Source organism: Aquarana catesbeiana, linkage group LG07, assembly GCF_042186555.1.
Source record: "Aquarana catesbeiana isolate 2022-GZ linkage group LG07, ASM4218655v1, whole genome shotgun sequence".
Lineage (NCBI taxonomy): Eukaryota > Metazoa > Chordata > Amphibia > Anura > Ranidae > Aquarana > Aquarana catesbeiana.
In genome coordinates, this window is record NC_133330.1 from 25,893,824 (window position 1) to 25,916,272 (window position 22,449).

General features: G+C 46.5%; 1 protein-coding gene across 1 annotated transcript in view; it reads left to right on the forward strand.

Moving 5' to 3' along the window:
* Positions 1–8,177, forward strand: part of LOC141102802 (G-protein coupled receptor 22-like) — a 271,406-nt gene extending 263,229 nt beyond the window's left edge. The window contains exon 4 of the mRNA XM_073591817.1: positions 3,282–8,177. Within this exon, the coding sequence (XP_073447918.1) occupies positions 3,332–4,624 (1,293 nt within the window). The 5' untranslated portion in view covers positions 3,282–3,331 and the 3' untranslated portion in view covers positions 4,625–8,177. The remainder of the gene's footprint in view (positions 1–3,281) is intronic.
* The last annotated feature ends 14,272 nt before the right edge of the window (positions 8,178–22,449 follow it).

Here is a 22,449-nt window from a genome sequence, read left to right on the forward strand (position 1 = left end):
GCAGCATTTAATTTAGAGAACATGCCCACAACTTTGAAAATGTTTTTTTTTTTATTGTGAAGCAAAAAACAAATAGGACAAATAATAGAAAAGGTCAATGTGCATAACTATTCACCCACCTAAAGTCAATACTTTGCAGAGCCACCTTTTGCGGCTATCACAGCTCCAAGTCGCTTTGGATAAGTCTCTATGAGCTTGCCACATCTTAACACTGGGATTTTTGCCCATTCCTCCTTGCAAAACTGTTCTAGCTTCTTCAAGTTGGATGATTTGCGCTTGTGAATAGCAATCTTTAAGTCTGACCACAGATTTTCTATTGGATTGAGGTCGGAGGCTTTGACTAGGCCATTCCAACACATTTACATGTTTCCCCTTAAACCACTCAAGTGTTGCTTTAGCAGTGTGTTTGGGGTCATTGTCCTGCTGGAAGGTGAACCTCCGTCCTAGCCTCAAATCACACACAGAGTGGTACAGGTTTTGCTGAAGAATATCCCTGTATTTAGCACCATCCATCTTTCCCTCAAACCCGACCAGTTTCCCAGTCCCGACTGCTGAAAAACATCCCCACAGCATGATGTTGCCACCACCATGTTTCACTGTGGGGATGGCGTTCTTTGGGTGATGTGATGTGTTGGGTTTGCGCCAGACATAGCATTTTCTTTGGTGGCCAAAAAGTTCAATTTTAGTCTCATCAGACCAGAGCACCTTCCTCCATACATTTTGGGAGTCTCCCACATGCCTTTTCGCAAACTCAAAATGCGCCATTTTGTTTTTTGCTGAAAGTAATGGCTTTCTTCTGGCCACTCTGCCATAAAACCCAACTCTATGGAGCGTACGGCTTATTGTCGTCCTATGTACAGATACTCCAGTCTCTGCTGTGGAACTCTGCAGATCCTCCAGGGTTACCTTAGGTCTCTGTCCCGCCTCTCTGATTAATGCCCTCCTTGCCCGGTCTGTGAGTTTTGGTGTGCGGCCGTCTCTTGGCAGGTTTGCTGTTGTGCCATGTTCTTTCCATTTGGTTATGATAGATTTGATGGTGCTCCTAGGGATCATCAAAGATTTAGATATTTTTTTATAACCTAACCCTAACTTGTACTTCTCAACAACATTCTCCCTTACTTGTTTGGAGAGTTCCTTGGTCTTCATGGCAGTGTTTGGTTAGTGGTGCCTCTTGCTTAGGTGTTGCAGCCTCTGGGGCCTTTCAAAAAGGTGTGTATATGTAATGACAGATCATGTGACACTTAGATTGCACACAGGTGGACATCATTTCACTAATTATGTGACTTCTGAAGTTAATTGGTTGCACCAGAGCTTTTTATGGGCTTCATATTATTTATCAGTTTTTTATTTCTGAAAAATAGTTTTATGTATATATTTTTCTAGTTTTACTTCACCAACTTAGACTATTGTGTTCTGATCCATCACAAATAATTCAGATTAAAAAAACATTGAACTAAAGGCTGTAATGTAAAAAAATAGGTAAAAAGCCAAGGGGGTGAATACTTTTGCAAGGCACTGTATGTGAAAAGTGTGGCGTGCATTTATATTCAGCCCCCCTGAGTCAATACTTTGTAGAACTACCTGCAATTACAGCTGCAAGTCTTTTTTAGGTATGTCTTTGCATATCTAGAGAGGGACATTTTTGCCCATTATTCTTTGCAAAATATCTCAAGCTCTGTCAGATTGGATGGAGAGCGTCTGTGAACAGCAATTTTCAAGTCTTGCCACAGATTCTCAAATGGATTTAGGTCTGGACTTTGACTGGGCCATTCTAACAGGTGAATATGCTTTGATCTAAACCATTCCATTGTAGCTCTGGCTGTATGTTTAGGGTCGTTGTCCTGCTGGAAGGTGAACCTCCACCCCAGTCTCAAGTCTTTTGCAAACTCTAACAGATTTTCTTCTAAGATTGTCCTGTATTTGACTCCATCCATCTTCCCATCAACTCTGACCAGCTTCCTTGTCCCTGATGAAGAAAACCATCCCCACAACATGATACTGTTACCACCATGGTGTTATCAGGGAAATGTGCAGTGTTAGTTTTCTGCCACATATAACGTTTTGCTTTTAGGCCAAAAAGTTGAATTTTGGTCTCAACTGACCAGAGCACCTTCTTCCACGTGCTTTCTGTGTCCCCCACATGGCTTCTCACAAACTGCAAATGGGACTTCTTATGGCTTTCTTTCAACAATGGCTTTCTTCTTGCCACTCTTCCATAAAGGGTGGAAAAGGGTAAGGCAAGGCAACCCTTGGCTGAAAGGTGGAAAGGCCACATACAGACAGGCATCCTTTGACTGAAAGGTGGACAGGGGCACATTTAGAGAGGCATCTCTTTAGTGTGTTGTGGAACAGGGTCCATATCCAGAGGCAATGTTAAATAGAATGTAACGTGAAGCTTCACTTGATTAAAACATGTACATATAGTAAGACAACCATTGGGTGAAAGGTGGAAGAAATCCATATGGAGAAACATCCCTTGATTGAAGGGTAGACAAGGGCACATTTGGAGAGTCAGTTCTGGAACAGGACATGTATCCAGAGGCAACAATAAATAGAATGTAAAATGAAGCTTCACTTGAGTGAAGGGTGTATAAGGGCACGTAAAGTAAAGCAACCCATGAGTGAAAGGTGGAAAGGCCACTTATAGAGAGCCATCTATGGCTGAAGGGTGGACAAGGGCACATTCAGAGAGCCATCCCTTGAGTCAATTGCTGTTTGTTTACTAAGGTTCTCTAACAAACCTCTGAGGGCTTCACAGAACAGCTGCATTTTTACTGAGATTAAATTACACACAGGTGGACTCTGTTTACTAATTAGCTGACTTCTGAGGGAAATTGGTTCCACTGGATTTTTGTTAGGGGTATAAGAGTAAAGGGAGCTGAATACAAATGCACTCCACATTTTTCAGATTTTTTTTTTTCACATAAAATACCAATAAAATACATTTACGTTTTTGGTTGTAACATGACAAAATGTGGGAAATTTCAAGTGGTATGAATACTTTTTTAAGGGACTGTATCTCAGCTACCATCTAATGTTTGGCTGCCATACTGCTTCAAATAAAGTTAATGGTTAAATAAAGATATATATGAACAATCCGTTTTCGTGCAACAGACAGCTGTGGATGAGACTGTGAACTGATACAAGAGTTCAAGGGTAGTAAAGTCTGGAACAGCTGAAAGGATAAAAAAAAACAGATTAAGGGTATAGCAATGAAAACTTTTGAAATTATGTTATTTATCAATATACTGATTGGTTTACTTCTTTTCTTTTGCTTTTAGGGGGATGAACTGAAGAAATTCCTCATTCCTAGGACTATGCAGAGGACAGAATGGTGTCAGCCAAGGAGACAGATATGTACACCGCCATCTTGGAAACTAACGATGGATCTAGTTCCGATGCCAGCTGGTACTTTCCGTACCCGCTGGGCTTTCAGGTGTCCCTCACCAGCTTCCTCATGTTGGAGATTGTATTGGGTTTTAGCAGCAACTTGACAGTCCTCGTGCTTTACTGCATGCAGTCCAACCTTGTGGATTCAGTCAGCAACATGGTGACTATGAACCTTCATGTTTTGGACATCATCATCTGTGTGATCTGTGTCCCACTGACAATAGTCATCATCTTAATTCCTCTAGAGCAGAACATAGCTCTGGTTTGCTGCTTCCATGAGGCCTGTGTCACCTTCAGTAGCATTGCAACAGCCATCAATGTCCTTGTCATCAGTCTGGACAGGTACGATATCTCTGTGAGACCCGCTAATCGGGTTCTCACCCCCAGCAGGATGGTGCTACTACTGTCCTGTGTCTGGTTTGTCTCGCTCATGGTCTTTTTCATTCCTTTCTTCGAGGTGGAGTTTTTTGGTGACCCAGATCACATAGCTACCTGGCAGAACCGGACTTTGCTCTGCGTAAGTGTCAATGAGTATCACACAGGGGTGGGTATGTACTACCACCTTGTCATCCAGATACCCATCTTCTTTGCAGCGGTGGCTGTTATGCTGGTCACCTATTCTAAAATTCTTCAGGCCCTCAACATTAGGATTGGCAACCATTTTAAGAGGAGCCAACGTCGGAAAACCAAGAAGAGGAAGAAAAGGAAATCTTCGGACCAAAGCACCATGGCGGAAACCAAGAGACTGGCTCCTCCTCCTGCTGTCCCAAACCCGCCAATGAGGGTACAGGCTTCTGTGTCTGTCATCATCGCCTTAAGGCGCGCAGTGAAACGCCACCGGGATCGCAGAGAACGCCAGAAACGTGTCTTTAGGATGTCTCTCATTATCATCACCACCTTTCTGCTGTGCTGGGCCCCCATATCTATTGTGAACCTGCTTATCCTCTGTCTGGGGCCCAGTGATTTCATGGTAAAACTGCGAATCTGCTTTATCACCATGGCCTACGGCACAACCATTTTCCACCCTCTGGTGTATGCCTTCACTCGGCAGAAATTCCGCAATGTCTTGAAAAATAAGATGAAGAAGAGAGTGGTTTCAGTGTTGCAAGTAGACCCCGCTCCTGGGGGGACAGTTATACACAACTCTTGGATAGAGCCCAAAAAGGGGAGGAAAGCAAAGCTGGAGTGTAGCGATGGGACTGACCGATGTCTTACAGATGCCGTGAAGGAATGATCTTATCTGTTTAGAAGCTGGTGTTACAAAGACTCTTATGACAGAGGGATTAATGGCGGATACAAGTGCACAATTTTTTTTTTTTCAACTCTCAATCTTTATATGAACGAGGAGCAGTATATTATATCGGTTGTAGCCAAAAAAACCATAGCCTAGCTCCATTTTTAAAGCACTGCCATGTTACCTCTGTGGCTTGGCTCGCCACAAGTCCATTCAACCCATCCGATGTAGGATGGATAATCCAGGTGATCCGTTCCCCGTACGTAGGGGCAGCTGCAGTGAATTTCGAGTCACCGTTGAGTCGATTGTCAAAACCTGGCAAATCGAGAATCTACAAGTTTTTATAGTGAGTAGAACCGCATGCCTTGATGTGACAAAAAATCATCCTAGGACAGAAATTTGTTCTTTCAAGTTAATAAAAATGGACACACATCAAACAAACAGGACCTTCTTAAAGAACCTGTATTTTTCTACGGATAATATATTTGATTTTAACATCACCGCAGGCCAAGAACTGTAAATTTAGGACTGTAAAAAGAAAAAATATATCAACAATATTTGTTTTATAGTTTAAAAAAGAATATATATATATATATATAGAGAGAGAGAGAGAGAGAGAGAGAGAGAGAGAGAGAGAGTGTGGTGTCTAAATAATCAGTCTGGCTATAAAAGGCATAAGCCTCTCTAGGGACACTTTAGTAAATGTGCGTTAGTTTGCACATATTTTAAATCCACTACAGATAGTCAATGTATTCTTCCACTTTTCTTAAAAAAAAAAAAAGAAACAAACAAAAATAATAAATGTAACCTTTCATTTTATTGAGGCAATTTAAATTAGAGCCAGTGGCTATTTGCACCAGGTTTTCTGCAATACGCAAAGGATGCGGTTCTGACATTGTGAATGGTACGCTGTACGTTTCATCCATGTGGTACGTCTGTAGAAGATAGTCGGCTCATTAAAGCACAATAGGATGTATGCGTCGGCAATATAATGACAATATCGGTGCAAAAAATAACACAATGCAAGGGAACTTCAGCAACAGTTGACAGAGGCTGAGGAATCCGATCCCTTCACAGCTTAACATGTGAACAGGCCCTGGGAAGCCATCGTGTGCACCACGCAGGCTGCCAATTCACTAACGGGAACATGGCTGGAAAAGGGCACATTTTAGAAGGCATCGCTTTTGTGAAAAGTGGTAAAGGGCACAAGTAGAGGCACGTATCCAGAGGCATTGTTAAAAAGAATGTAAAATGAAGCTTCACTTGAGTGAAAGGTGGAAAGGCCACATACAGAGAGGCATCCCTTGACTGAAGGGTGGACAAGGGCACACTTAGAAAGGTAACCCTTGACTGATCTGTGGAACAAAACACATATAGTAAGTCAACCTTTGAGTAAAAGGCGGAAGGGCTACATACAGACAGGCATCCCTTGACTGAAGGGCGGACAAGGGCACACTTAGAAAGGTAACCCTTGACCGAACTGTGGAACAGAACACATATAGTAAGTCAAACTTTGACTGAAAGGTGAAAGGGCCACATACAGATAGGCATCCTTTGACTAAAGGGTAGAAAAGGGCACACTTAGAAAGGTAACCCTTGACTGATCCGTGGAACAGAACACATATAGTAGTTTTACCTTTGAGTAAAAGGTGGAAGGGCTACATACAGACAGGCATCCCTTGACTGAAGGGTGGACAAAGGCACACTTAGAAAGGTAACCCTTGACTGAACTGTGAAACAGAACATATATATATTAAGTCAACCTTTGAGTGAAAGGTGAAAGGGCCACATATAGATAGGCATCCTTTGACTAAAGGGTAGAAAAGGACACACTTAGAAAGGTAACCCTTGACCGATCTGTGGAACAGAACACATATATTAAGTCAACCTTTGAGTAAAAGGTGGAAGGGCTACATACAGACAGGCATCCCTTGACTGAAGGGTGATCAAGGGCACACTTAGAAAGGTAACCCTTGACCAAACTGTGGAACAGAACACATATAGTAGTTCTACCTTTGAGTAAAAGGTGGAAGGGCTACATACAGACAAGCATCCCTTGACCGAAGGATGGACAAGGGTACATTTAGAAAGGTAACCCTTGACCGAACTGTGGAACAGAACACATATAGTAAGTCAACCTTTCAGTGAAGCTTCACTTGAGTAAAGGGTGGAAAGAGGTACATATAGTAAGGCAAACTTTGGGTGAAATGTAGAAAGGCCACATACATTACATCCTTTGACTGAAGAGTGGACAATGGCACATTTAAAGAGGTGTCCCTTAAGTGAAATGTGGAACAGGGCACACATTCAAAGGCTTTGGTAAATAGAATGTAAAGTGGAGCTTCACTTGAGTGAAGGGTGGAAAAGGGTAAGGCAAGACAACCCTTGGATGAAAGGTGGAAAGGCCACATACAGACAGGCATCCTTTGACTGAAAGGTGGACAGGGGCACATTTAGAGAGGCACCCCTTTACTGTATTGTGGAACAGGGTCCATATCCAGAGGCATGGTTAATTAGAATGTAAAGTGAAGCTTCACTTGAATAAAGGGCAAAAAAACATACATATAGTAAGACAACCATTGGGTGAAAGGTGGAAGAAATGCATATGGAGAAGCATCCCTTGATTGAAGGGTAGACAAGGGCACATTTGGAGGGTCAGTTCTGGAACAGGGCATGTATCCAGAGGCAACAATAAACAGGATGTAAAATGAAGCTTCACTTGAGTGAAGGGTGGAACAGGGCACGTAAAGTGAGGCAACCCATGAGTGAAAGGTGGAAAGGCCACTTATAGAGAGCCAGGGTGGACAAGGGCACATTCAGAGAGCCATCCCTTGAGTCAATTGTGGAAAAAGGCATGTATCCACATGCATTGTTATATAGAATGTTAAGTGAAGCAGGGAAAAGGGCACATATAGTGAGGCAACTCTTAAGTGAAAGGTGGAAAGGCCAAATACAGAATGGCAACCTTGACTGAAGGGTGGACAAGGGCACATTTAGGGAGGCAATCCGAGAGTCAATTATGGAATAGGGCACATAGCCAGAGGAATTGGTACATAGAATGTAAAATGAAGCTACACTTGAGTGAAGGGGGAAAAGAGGCACACAAAGAGAGGTAACTCTTGAGCGTAAGGTAGAAAGGCCAAATGCAGATAAGCTTCCCTTGACTGAAGGGTGGGCAAGGGCACATTTAGAGAGGCATCCCATGAGTCCATTGTGGAACAGGGCACATATCACGAGGCACTGGTACATAGGATGTAAAAGGAAGTTTCACTTGAGTGGGAAAGGGTACATATACCTGTAGTAAGGTGATGACCCCTGGGTGAAAGGTGGAAAGGCCATATACAGAGAGGCATCCCTTGACTGAAGAGTGTACAAGGGCACACTTAGAGAGGCAGCCCTTAACTTTTAGGTTTCGGCAGTCCAGAGCGGTGAGGTAACAGAACGGTGATGTACGATTGGTTTGCACATTGCTCCCTGTTTTACTAATGAAAGATTAATAAAGTACTCAATAAGTCATAACAACCAATACGATTTTATTTCACTGTAATCATGCCAATAAAACAAGATTTGGTTGGTTGGTAGTTGATTTTGCCCATTGGTTATTTCTATATAAAATAAAAAAGCTGCCAGTGGCGTAAAGGCATAGTTCACCCTTACCAAAAAAAAACTGCCTATGCAGGTAAGTGGTGTCTGTAGAAAAAAAGAACAAACTGTACAGCTCTGACCAAAGTTGACAAATGCCTCTGCTATAGGTGTAGGCAATTTATGTACCTCCCAAAACCTGACTGGAAAACTCCCAGAGATCACGCCTGAGGAGCCCGAGAGGAAGGACATCTCACAGGTATTTGCCTTGCTGCATCTGAGGTCTGTGTGTTTGAGTGAGGGAAGCATTGCACATGGGACATAATGGGGGGGGCTTATGCTGGGTATGAGAGTATTTTTGCAAGAAAGGGGGAGGAGAAGAAGATTAGAGCTAGGAAGTTGGGGGTGGGGGTATTTGTAAAGGGAGAGGATTGAGGGGGAGAGGATTTGTTCTGGGAAGAGTAATTTGGGGACGGAAGTGGCACAAGATTTGTTTTAGGAGGCAAAGTTTGGGGACAGGATTCGTGGTGGGGGGCGTGATTTTGAGGGGATGTGCTAGGAGGAGGGATGTGGGGGGGTGAAGATTTGTGTTAGTAGGGATGACTGGGGGGGGATTTGTGATAGAAGGTGAAATTGAGGGGTATGATTTGTGCTGGGAGGGAGGATTTGGAGGGGGAGAGGATTTATGCTCAGAGGGGAAATTTGAGGGGTAAAGAATGTGTCCTAGGAGGGGGGATTTGGGGATGGAGAGGATTTGAGCTAAGGGGGTATTTTGAGGGGATGTGCTAGGAGGGGGACGTGGAGGGGGGGGGGTTGAGGATTTGTGCTAGTAGGGAAGACTGGGCAGAATTTGTGATAAGAGGTGAAATTTGGGGGTATGATTTGTGCTAGGAGGAGGACTTTGAGGGATTTGCGCAGGGAGGGGGGATTTGGAGGGGCAAAGGATTTATACTCAGAGGGGAACATTGACGGGTAAAGAATTTGTTCTAGGAGGGGGGATTTGGGGAGGGAGAGGATTTGAACTGGGGGGGGGGGGGATATTTTGAGGAGATGTGCTTAGGAGGGGAAGTTGGGAGGTGAGGATTTGTGTTAGTAGGAACAACTGGGGGAAATTTGTGTTAGGAGGGGGAATTTAGGGGGATTTGTTCTAGGAGGGGGGGATTTGGCGTTAGAAAGTATTTATGCTCAGGTTGGAAAATTGACAAGTAAAGGATTTTTTTTTCTAGGAGGGAGGATTTGGGGAGGGAAAGGATTTGAGCTGGGGGTGGGGGGTGGGGGTATTTTGAGGGGATGTGCTAGGAGGGGGGTGTGCGGGGGTGAGGATTTCTGTTAGTAAGGAAGACTGGGGAAATTTGTGCTAGGAGGGGAAATTGGGGGGGGGGGGGGTATGGTTAGTGCTGGAAGGGGAAATTTGTGCTAGGAGGGGGGATTTGGAGGGGGAAAGGATTTATGCTCGGGGGGGGGGGGGGGGGAATTTGACAGCTAAAGAATTTGTTCTAGGAGGGGGGATTTGGGGAGGGAGAGGATTTAAGCTGGGGGTGGGGGTATTTTGAGGGGATGTGCTAGGAGGGGGGGTGAGGATTTCTGTTAGTAAGGAAGACTGGGGAAATTTGTGCTAGGAGGGGAAATTTGGGGGGGGTATGGTTAGTGCTGGAAGGGGAAATTTGTGCTAGGAGGGGGAAAGGATTTATGCTCAGGGGTGGGAAATTTGACAGCTAAAGAATTTGTTCTAGGAGGGGGGATTTGGGGAGGGAGAGGATTTGAACTGGGGGGGGGGATATTTTGAGGGGATGTACGGGGTTTGTGCTAGGAGGGATGACTGGAGTGAATTTGTGCTAGTAGGGGGTCTCTGAGGGATTTGTGCCGGGGGGGCTTTGGGGGATTTGCGCTATTGGTGACAATCAGCAACATACAACAGGACTGCGATATTGCGGCGGACACCTAGCTGACACTTTTTGGGGACCAGTGACACTAAGACAGCGATCAGCGCTAAAAAAAAATATGCACTGTCACTGTACTAATGACACTGGCAGGGAAGGGGTTAACATCGGGGGCGATCAAAGGGTTAAATACGTTCCTTGGGAATGATTACTAACTGTGGGGGGAGGTGCTTTGACTGGGGGGGGAATGTAAAGTTCCGTGTTTCTGCTTAGCAGGAACACAGGGTCAGCACAAATCCCCTCTCACAGAACGGCGATCTGCCTTGTTTACATAGGCAGACCGCCGTTCTGCCTTTCTACTGATCGATCGGCAGGTCCCGGTGGACATCAAGACCACAAGGATTGGCTCCCGCTGTGTCCAATCACAGCGTGAGCGGGTCGGCGGTGCCGCGCGCGCGCGCACCCCACACCCGGAAGTGTCAAATCAAGTACCAGATCTGGCACAGAGCGGCCACCCTGCCGCAGTATGTCTGTGTGGAGCGGTTGCTAAGCGGTTAAATGGTTCTTGGTCTTACATGTTCAGGGATAGCAGAAGCAAGGAAAAAAAATAGAAAAGTGATATCTGAAAACTTGCTTGATTTGCTTGCATTTATTATAAGTGGGCTTGTCCTACAAATGACATGATTAGCTGGCCTATCCTGACAGGTTTGCTTTAAATTTTGAAGGGGAAAAGTCCCGTACTTTAATTTTTCCAGCAGTTCCAAAAATGTTCGGATATCACGCTGTTGTCCTGCCGGTCCTGTGACTGTGGTGGGCTGGCGCACATTTCGTAGAGCGGGGACGTGCAGTTTTTTTCGGACACTTCATTTGTTAGCTATGAAAAGGGTAACAGCTGGAGCCTACAATAAAGCTTCCAGTTTATTTTACGCAGTGTGTGTTTGTTTCAGTCGTGCGAAGGCTTATAAACAAGAAGACGGCCGACAGTTTCCAGCTGGATCCTTTCCGCGCTTTAGACCCGGCGCTGGGGAAAAATGGCGGTTGGCGGTTAAGCCGTCGCTTCGGGCAACACAAATACCTTTTCTTTAGAACAAGGGAGTGTAAGTTGTTTGTAGACCCTTTCAACGTATCCCAGTGAAGTGATCGGCCTCCACTGATACACAGAGATGAAACAAATCCTCCTACAAACGTTGTACCTGTTTATCTGCAGCCTTCTCTTCTTTACATCCAGAGTGCAGAATTTATACAGCTTGTCTGAGCTTTCAGAAAGCAGGGGGCAGGGAGTTGAAGTTACACTCTGCAGAGCTCAGTGAGAGCTGATTGGAGGGAAGGGGCACCCCCCCTCCCCTTCACACAGTTCATAGGAACAGAGCCGAGGCTGTCAATCACAGGCTCTGTGCTGGAGATCCCTCCCCTGTCACCTTTTTATCTCTTGGTGTCAGGAAAACTTGTCAGAAGTGACTCATGCTGATAGCAAAGGAAGGAGGCAGCAGACAGAAATAACACTTAGTGCTCTGGAATGAGACACTATAGAGCAGGGATATGCAATTAGCGGACCTCCAGCTGTTGCAAAACTACAAGTCCCATCATGCCTCTGCCTCTGGGTGTCAGGCTTGTGGCTGTCAGAGTCTTGCTATTCTTCATGGGACTTGTAGTTCTGCAACAGCTGGAGGTCTGCTAATTGCATACGCCTGCTATAGAGGGATATGCTTTTTTTCATATTTCATGTCTGAGGTTTACAGCCACTTTAACTGCTTGCATTTATTTGCAGTACATTTACTGCAACAGGGAGGGCGCTCTCTGCCAGATCACAAACCGTGGCGGCTGGTGTTTTTTTCTTTTGGGGGAGGGGCGCCAAACCTTCCGCCGTGCATCCCCCCCCCTCCTCCTCCTAGGCGTCCAACAGGATCGCCTGACCTTTCAGCCAATAGGGAAACAGGTATCAGACCCGCGCTTCCAGATTGGCCGAGAGGCGATTCAGTGTTAGAAAAGCGAATATTCATTTGCTTTTCTAACACACGTGGGTGGGCTCCGAAGCCTATTAGAGCCTATGTCTCTAATCAGGTGCTTAAAAAAAGAACCCCGCTGCTGTAAGTCATGCGCCTGGCGTCCTGAAAAGGGCCGGACGCATGAATAGGGGGTGGCCGCGGCGGCCGTGGATAGATTCATGCTATCCATGAATCTATCCATTAACCATATAGGGAGTGGCGTGGATAGAGGGGGTGGCGCCCTTGCGCCCTTAAAGGACGGGCTGCCCCTAATCACGTACCTAGTACTGTACATGATCTGACACTTCCGGGTCTGGGGTGCGCCGCCGGCGATCCGCTTCCGATGTGATTCTACATACGCTGTGATTTGATGACCGCCGATTACGCAGGGCACAGGCAGAACAGTGATCTGCCTATGCAAACAAGGCAGATTGTTGTTCTGTCAGTCGGGAAGGTATTGATCCTGTGTTTCTGCTAAGCAGGAACACTGATCTTTTGCCTTCCCTTAGTCAAAGCCCCTCCCCCACAGTGAGAAAGCACATCTTAGGCATCTTTGGTCGCCCCTGATGATAACCCCTTCCCAGCCAGTGTCATTAGTACAGTGACAGTGCATATTTTTTTAGCACTGATCACTGTATTAGTGTCACTGGTCCCCAAAAAGTATCAGTTAGGTGTCCGATTTGTCCGCCGCAATATCGCAGCCCCGCTGTATGTTGCTGATCGCCGCTAAAAAAAAAAAAAAAGAAGAAATATCCCATAGTTTGTAGCATTATGCCCCGTACACACAATAGGATTTTCCGATGGAAAATGTGTGATAGGACCTTGTTGTGGGAAATTCCAACCGTGTGTGGGCTCCATCACACATTTTCCATCGAAATTTCCGACACACAAAGTTTGAGAGCTTGCTATAAAATTTTCCAACAACAAAATCCGTTGTCGGAAATTCCGATCGTGTGTACACAAATCCGACGCACAAAGTGCCACGCATGCTCAGAATCAAGCAGAAGAGCCGCGCTGGCTATTGAATTTCATTTTTCTCGGCTCGTCGCACGTGTTGTACGTCACCGCGTTCTTGGCGATCGGAATTTCCGACCAACTTTGTGTGACCCGTGTGTATGCAGGACAAGTTTGAGCCAACATCCTTCGGAAAAAATCCATGGATTTTGTTGTCGAAATGTCCGAACAATGTCCGATCGTGTGTACGGGGCATTAGTGTCACTGGTCCCCAGTCACTGATCACCACCATTATTAGTAAAAAAAATTAAATGAAAATATCCCATAGTTTGTAGACGTTATAACTTTTGCGCAAGCCAATCGATATATGCTTATAGGGATTTTTTTTTTAACCAAAAATATGTAGCAGAATACATATTGGCCTAAATTTATGAGGAAATTCGATTTTTACATTTTTTTATTGGATGTGTTAATAGCAGAATGTATACATTTTTTTTTTTTTTTTTTTAAATTGTCGCTCTTTTTTTGTTTATAAAAAATAAAAAAAGCAGAGGTGATCAAATACCACCAAAAGAAAGCTGTATTTGTGGGGAAAAAAAGACATTTTCTTTGGGTACAGCGTCGCACGACCGCGCAATTGTCAATTAAAGTAACGCAGTGCCATATTGCAAATAAATGGTTTATCGGGAAGGAGGGGGGTAAATCTCCCGGTGGTCAAGTGGTTAAAAATGCACAAAAAAAAAAACACAAGCGGGAATGCGAGTTCCTTCTACGTTCAGGTGTGAATGGGGCCTGAATCGCACAGGAACACGCAGAACGTTCCTGTGCGACTCCTAGTGTGAACCAGTCCCTAAGCCCTGGGTCCCACCGGAATTCGGCGCAAAGCAGAAGTAGCGTTCTTCCACAAAAGCAACCAATCAAATTTCACATTCCCTTCTCCCACCTGACCCGGGAGTATAAAACGTGGAATGTGACCACAAAGGGGGTCAACGGGTCTACTTTTCTGGTTGCTGATATCCGGCCCGGCGGTGCGGACGGCCATATGTTGTTATGAATATACAGGAAATGTAGAGATTCACACGACTCTCCCGGACAGAAGGATTATCTGGGAAGAATCTCCTCAATAAATTAGGATGATATGACGGGAGCCGCAGTGGGAACCGCCAGTGAGGACCGGCAATAAAATGAAGTTCAATTATGAATCTGTGAGAGGGGGTCAGCCAGTTGCATCCTGTCATTCTTTATTACCATAGACAGTTTGTGATAATGATGATGACAAATTCTTTCCATTTGTGCAAAGACTTCACTTACGTGGCGTTACCATCATAGGAGCCGCTGGATAGGATGGGTCCTCTGTTCTTTGTCTGGATCTTCTCAAGAACCTCAGCCCCTCTGACACACCAGGTTGAGTAAACAAACATATAATATCTCAGGGTAATCACTGAAAGTAATACTTAGTACCCAATAGTAGTAGTGCTATATCAATAAAAACAGGCACCAAACCAGATAGAAAAGGCAGACTTACCGTATATACTCGAGTATATATAACCCGAGTTGTTCAGCTCATTTTTTAGGCTGAAAAACCCCCCTCGGCTTATACTCAAGTGAGGGTCTCGAGTGAGGGTGCCCATCTGCAGCTGTACCTTTGATTACTAAATGCAGTCTGTTTGGCGGCCATCCATTGTAACAAAGCCCCGCCTCCTCCTTGTCCGTGATAGACGGAACACCGATGCTGGGAAACTGTATCAATGAGGCTGCAGATGGGCACAATGAGGCTGTAAATGGGCACAGTGAGGCTGAAAATGGGCACAATGAGGCTGCAGATGGGCACAGTGAGGCTGCAAATGGGCACAGTGAGGCTGCAAATGGGCACAGTGAGGCTGCAGATGTGCACAATAAGGCTGCAGATGGGCACAGTGAGGCTGCAGATGGGCACAATGAGGCTGCAAATGGGCACAGTGAGGCTGCAGATGGGCACAGTGAGGTTGCAGATGGACACAATGAGGCTGCAGATGGGCACCATGAGGCTGCAGATAGGCACTGATGATACAGGTAGGCACAGTGAGGCTGCAAATGGGCACAGTGAGGCTGCAGATGTACCTTTGATTACTAAAACAGCGGGTGTCTCCGCTGTGTCATGCAGTCTGTTCGGCGGCCGCCCATTGTAACAAAGCCCAGTCTCCTCCTTGTCCGTGATAGACAGAACATCGATGCTGGGAAACTGTATCAGTGTTCCGTCTATGTATCCGTCTCTGAAGCTGCAGATGGGCACAATGAGGGTGTAAATGGGCACAGTGAGGCTGCAAATGGGCACAGTGAGGCTGCAAATGGACACAGTGAGGCTGCAGATGGGCACAATGAGGCTGCAAATGGGCACAGTGAGGCTGCAGATGGGCACAGTGAGGCTGCAAATGGGCACAGTGAGGCTGCAGATGGGCACAGTGAGGCTGCAGATGGGCACAGTGAGGCTGCAAATAGGCACAGTGAGGTTGCAGATGGGCACAATGAGGCTGCAGATGGGCACAGTGAGGCTGCAGATGGGCACAGTGAGGCTGCAGATGGGCACTGATCATACAGGTGGGCACAGTGAGGCTGCAAATGGGCACAGTGAGGCTGCAGATGGGCATTGTTTACCAAGTAGCTGCTGCATTGCCCACCCTAGGCTTATATTCTCGAGTCAATACGTTTTCCCAGTTTTTTGTGGTAAAATTGGGTGCCTCGGCTTATATTCGGGTCGGCCTATACTCGAGTATATACGGTAATATATTGTTACCCAATATGGTTGATAACTAGGCAAGCATAAAATGGATTACCAATGGTAATAACACAATTTAGCATACAAAGTGATTCAGCGTAAGGACTAGACATAAGATGACGTTTGGTGTCCAGATCAGCATAAACAGTAGCAAGGCCGACTCATGTGCAGCAGTAAAATGTAATCTACCAAGTGCTGAAATTATGCTGCCAGAGCGCATTTATGGTGGCAATTCTAGTCCTAGACCAACTGGGTATGCACTATCCAAAAGAAAGGCTAGCAGAGAGGGCAGGGGGAACAAAGAGGGCTTGCAGAATAATTATTACGGGAGGAGTCCTTTGAGATGTTCTTCTGCCGGCTATCATTGGGGCCCTTTAAGAGTATGTTTGCACTTAACAACAGTCCCAGTTAACCTGCATTCAGTACAGGTGCAGTATAGTCTTGGCACAGGTGCAAGGTAAATGTGGTTCAGATGCGGTAAAGGTTTGTTATAATGCAGTATAGTGTTGGTATAGGTGCAGTCTAGGTTTAGAATAAGTGTGGTATAGAGTGCGGTATGGGTTGGTACACTTGGGGGGAAATTTACTAAAACTGGTGCACACAGCATCTGCTGCAGCTGTGCATAGTAACCAATCAGGTTCCAGGTTTTATTATCAAAGCTTAATTGAACAAGCTGAAGTTAGAAGCGGATCGGGTACTATACACAGCTGCACCAGGTTCTGTGTGCACCCGTTTTTGTCAATCTCCCCCTTGGTGTCCTGCTCTCAGTGGCTCAGTCCCTGCTAGCTGTATCAGCAGGGCCGCCATCAGGGGGGTACAGCCCACACTCATGTAAGGGGCCCAGTCATCCCAAGGGGCCCGGATGTCCCGAGCGACTCGGGCCCCCAAGTTATTTCCACCTGCTGCCTGACAGCCACTTCCGGTCACTCCGCCACACTTCCTGGCTGCCGGGGTAACGCCAAGCTCACTCCTCACCGCTCCGCTGGTTAAAAGCCTTGAGATGCACTTCTGCTGGGATTGGTGGAGGGGGAAGTGGGCATGAAAAGTTTCCACCCAGCTCCCCCTCCACCAATCGCAGCAGAAGTGCATCTGGAGGCTTCCAATCTGTGGTGCCTGTGAGGAGTGAGCTTGGTGTTGCCCCGGCAACCAGGAAGTGTGGCGGAGTGACCGGAGGTATGGAGGGTTTCACAGGAAGACACTGGGTGCGGCGCTATTCGGGCTGCTAGCGGGGTGCTTTTAACCCCCACTAGCAGTCGAGAAAGGTTTAAAACCACCCGCAAAGCGCCGCTGCAGCAGCGGTTTGCCAGCGGTTCGGCTGCGCTGCCCATTGATTTCAATGGGCAGGGGTGCTTCAGGAGAGGTGTATTCACCGCTCTTAATGCGCTGCAAAGATGCTGCTGGCAGGATTTTTTTATCCTAGCGCACCGCTCCAGTGTGAAAGCCCTCGGGGTTTTCACATTGGAGAGACAGCATCGGCACTTTCAGGGCGCTTGGCAGGCGCTATTTTTAGCGTTATAGCGCCTCAGTGTGAAAGGGGTCTTACAGGTAGTGTCTGAATTACTTTGATCTCACAATTTATGTATCCCCCCCCCCCCCAGGTAACTTTTCATGTGGGTCTGCTAATTATAGAATCTGTCCTGTTAGGTTACTTTCACACTGAGGTATTTTAAATGCGTTTTTTGTGCTAAAAATAGCACCTGTAAACTGCTTTCACACTGGAGCGGTGCGCTTGCAGGACAGGAAAAAAAAATTCCTGCAAGCAGCATCTTTGGGGTGGTGCGGGAGCGGTGACTACAACGCTCCTAAACCGCCACTGCCATTAAAAACAATGGGCAGTACTGCCGAAGCGCCTGCAAAGCCATTCAGCTATGGCACTTTGCGGGCGCTTTAAACCCATTTTTTGGCCGTTAGCGGGGGTTAAAAGCGCCCGCTAGCAGCCGAAAAGTGCAGCTAAAATGACGGTAAAGCGCCGCTAAAACTAGCGGGGGGGGGCCCAGGCCTAAAGCTTTGTAAGGGGCCCCAAAATTTCTGATGGCTGCCCTGAGTATCAGCAATGGCCCTCTCACCAGTCTCCAGGATGCTACACTGACCTCTCGCTGTAGAAGGGGGGGACCCCCTCAATCTCTGAACAGAATGCCCCTGGTGATCAGCAGTGGAAAGTAGAGGGTGAGAGGATGCTCTGTTCTCCCTGCGGCAACTGTAGAGAAGTGAACGTTGTAGTCCATGCTGCACTGCATCCGCAGCCTCTGCCTCCAAGTCTCAGCCTCTGGCTCTGGTCATTGACCACATGGATAATCTGTTTGCACCAGGACCAATAAGCACACCTTATCACCCGTGCTGCAAAGATGAAAAGATTTCCAGTGCAGTCTGGTAAAAGCTGTTCCACCACTCCCCTGTCCTAGGGCAGTGATGGCGAACCTTGGCAGCCCAGATGTTTTGGAACTACATTTCCCATGATGCTCAAGCACTCTGCAGTGTAGTTGAGCAATGAGCATTATGGAAAACGTAGTTCCAAAACATCTGGCTTGCCAAGATTCACCATTACTATCCTATGGGAACTGTATTGTAAAGGTCCATAAGTCCCATTCTGTGATTGATGTTTCAGACTACAACTCCCATGATCCTCAGTGTTCTGTATAGATGTCCATAGGCTTTCTTGGCTCTAGTTCTCCCTCTGCTGACTAGAGGGGATAGTACAACACAACATCCAGCATAACAGCAAAATGTGAAAGTAAACTATAAACAGGGAAATGTCACCTCCTCCATGTTTCTGTAGTCCAGCACCCGGCTACACTTCCATACTGCATATGCAATATTGTATTTTAAAGGGTACATGGACCTAAACAATCAACTTCATGGAGGTTCAGCACCTAGTGTGGACTGTATGCAAATGCACCCTGCCTAGAAACGCCCACTCCTCCAGACTGACACACGTCATTTGTAGAGCACCCCAAGTAGGAGCCGCTGGTGAATATCGATCCCCCACCCTGCACAGCCAGGCACACCAAATTTTCACAGACGCACTTAGAGTCAGTAAATAAGTCCAGCATTTTGTTTTTTTATTTATTGACGGGATAAAACTTGGATAGGGTTTAGGGAAATTATGGGATGCCCACTTGACTTCAGAAACTTCAGGGACAACTCTTCCTAAAACACAGACTCAGCTGGGACGCTTTAGTAAATCTGTCAAAAAGCAGTCAACCAGATTAGCAAAAGCCCTTTACAGGGCCAGGGGCCCCTTTGTTGAGAAAAAGTCCAGTGTCCAGCTACATCCCTGTGGCTACTGATCCCAGCACCACCTCTTCAGGCACTGCCAGCCTGCCTGGCTGCAGCTGCCCCTTTCACTAGCCCTCCTTTCTACTTCTCCACAGTCCTCCCAGACTGCCCACTTACCAGCCCACCCGGCCGTCTTCTCCCTGGAGGTCTCCTGGACAGGTTGACTCTCCCCCACTGTCCTCACACCTGCTCCCCATGTCTCCAGGACAGGACTCCTCTGTATGTTGTTAGAGGATCCTTCCAGCACCCAAGCCCCAGGCCCAAGGTCACCCCCCCCCCGACTAGGGGGCTGCCCTCAAGAGCCACCGACAGCCTCGGCAGTACTCCATGTCCAGCTTCCACCTGACTGCCCCTGCTGGTATGACTCATGAGTATTTAAGAGGAACCCACTTGCTGGGGATTGGCTGGCGACCTCCTCAATACTCCAGGCAGCCCCTTTTAACCTCCCTCCCATTCTTCTGGAAGCTTCTCCAAGGTTCCAGCAAGTAGGGGGAGGTACCAGAGGTGCTGCCTGATGAGTCATCCAGCCTCCCTGAGTCACTCACCCTGACCCAGATTCAACCCAGGCTTGATTGCAGTGACGGCTGGTGGTATATTTTTTTGGGGGGGGGCAGCAAAATCCATCCACCGCCAACCCCGTCCTCACCGGGGGCAGTCAAATGGGTCCCTCGCACCCCCTCGGCCCACCCCCCAGGTCGGTCACTGCACTTACCCAGGCTTCCTCCAGTTGGCAGGCCTCTGCGTCTCCTCCATCCTCGGCTTCACGGCGGTGCAGCTTCCCCTGCATCTCCTCCCTCCCCCTCCTCAGTGACCAATAGGATCGCTTCTCCTCTCGGCCAATCGAGTCTCAAGATTGACTTCCTGAGCCTGGATTGGCCGGTAGGAGAAGCAGGAAGACAACAGCGAATATTAATTCACTAATATCACACAACTGGGTGGGCTCTAATCATAAGCTTATAAAAAAAAAAAACTTCCCATTGGAATCCATGCGTCTGGCGCCCTGCATGTAAATTAGGGGCCGGGCACATGGATTAGGATGACAGCGCCCCTGCGCCCCATATGTACGGACCGGTGCTGCTTGGTTGCCAGCCAGGCTAAAATTTACCTATGCTACCAAACTAACAACACCTAGCACTCTACACTAGAGGGTGCTACAAATTAAAAATGGAAAGGTTTTATTTAAACATTTCAATAGCATATTAAATAGTTATATAGTTACATAATAGGTGAGGTTGAAAAAAGACACAAGTCCATCAAGTCCAACCTATGTGTGTGATTATATGTCAGTATTACATTGTATATCCCTGTATGTTGCGGTTGTTCAGGTGCTTATCTAATAGTTTCTTGAAACCATCGATGCTCCCCGCTGAGACCACCGCCTGTGGAAGGGAATTCCACATCCTTGCCACTCTTACAGTAAAGAACCCTCTACGTAGTTTAAGGTTAAACCTCTTTTCTTCTAATTTTAATGAGTGGCACAAGTCTTGTCAAACTCCCTTCCGTGAAAAAGTTTTATCCCTATTGTGGGGTCACCAGTACGGTATTTGTATATTGAAATCATATCCCCTCTCAAGCGTCTCTTCTCCAGAGAGAATAAGTTCAGTGCTCGCAACCTTTCCTCATAACTAATATCCTCCAGACCCTTTATTAGCTTTGTTGCCCTTCTTTTTACTCGCTCCATTTCCAGTACATCCTTCCTGAGGACTGGTGCCCTGAACTGGACAGCATACTCTAGGTGCGGCCGGACCAGAGTCTTGTAGAGCGGGAGAATTATCGTTTTATCTCTGGAGTTGATCCCCTTTTTAATGCCAATATTCTGTTTGCTTTGTTAGCAGCAGCTTGGCTTTGCATGCCATTGCTGAGCCTATCATCTACACAAGAGCTTTGCCACGCAACTGGCGGGACAATCGCCGTAAAATCGCACCGGGTTTGGGGGCGCCATGAAGAATGATTACACCCAAAACACGTGTCGGGCATTTTGCCGTGATTTGGAATCGCGCCGATTCTGCCCTTGATTCCAGATCACTTAATGTGAATGGAGCCTTAGAGAACATGGGTCTTATTGGGTGACACAGTGGTGTAGTGGGTAGCTCTTTCACCTAGCAGTAAGAAGGGTCGTTGGTTCAAATCCCAGCCACGACACTACCTGCCTGGAGTTTGCATGTTCTCCCTGTGCCTGCGTGGGTTTCCTCCGGGTACTCCGGTTTCCTCCCACACTCCAAAAGACATGCTGGTAGGTTAATCGGATCCTGTCTAAATTGTCCCTAGTATGTATGAATGTGAGTTAGGGACCTTAGATTGTAAGCTCCTTGAGGGTAGGGACCGATGTGAATGTACAATGTATATGAAAAGCGCTTCGTAACTTGACGGATCTATATAAGTACCTGAAATAAATAAAAGATAAAATAGTACTATGAAAATGGAAGCGCAAGCACAATAGATGTTGCTGGGAAGACTTTCCTCTGTTATTCCTTAGAAGCCGGCAATGCACAAAGTCAATAGCGAATCCTCAACAGCTCGCAATTCAATAGCGATGTGATCATTATTAGTATTCGCTATCACTATAATAAGCCTGGTATTCTTTATTCCCTTTGTCACCTGCTAATTACTAACAGACTGCAGATTGCTGGGATGGGACGGTCGATCGTTTTCGTCAGGCCGGTGCGTAAGAGAATTCATACAGGATAAAAGCAGCAAAGCGCAGATTGATTTAACACACTGCAGGCGGGTGTGCGACCCCCATCCCCTCCCCCCACTGCCAGCTGTTCACCCCTTCATTCCTTCCTTCACTCCTTCCTTATAATATACCTTGTTCCTCCTTATACCTTATTACCTTGTTCAGAAGTCCTCAGGCTGGTCACATGACATGCAGGGTCATCTCCAAAGGACGGTCTTTCATAATGCATAGAGCGCCACTAACGTAACGGTTGGGGGCCACGACACCCTATGTTCAGTGACGCAAGGTTTTACAAAAATAAAAATAAAAGTTGGTCATTGTAATCACCCCTGTCAGAGGTAAATGGTTTGTCTCATCTTTGGAACTGAAACATTCTCCTGAAGAGCTTGTTCTTTTGTAAAACAACAGATTTACCAGCTGGATCATCAGATGAAAATAAAGGAAAGAAAGCCTGAAAAAATGAAAACTAATGCAGCCATCACATCTAAGCATTGGTAAGCTGCAATATAATAAATGTTCGCTTTTGGGTTTAATACCGCTTTAACCACTTCAATACCAGACGCTTTCACCCCTTTCCTGCCCAGGCCAATTTTCAGCTTTCAGCGCTGTCGCACTTTGACTGCCAATTGCGCGGTCATGCTACACTGTAACCATGTGACATTTTTAGAATTTATTTTTTTCACAAAAATAGAGCTTTCTTTTTGGTGGTATTTAAC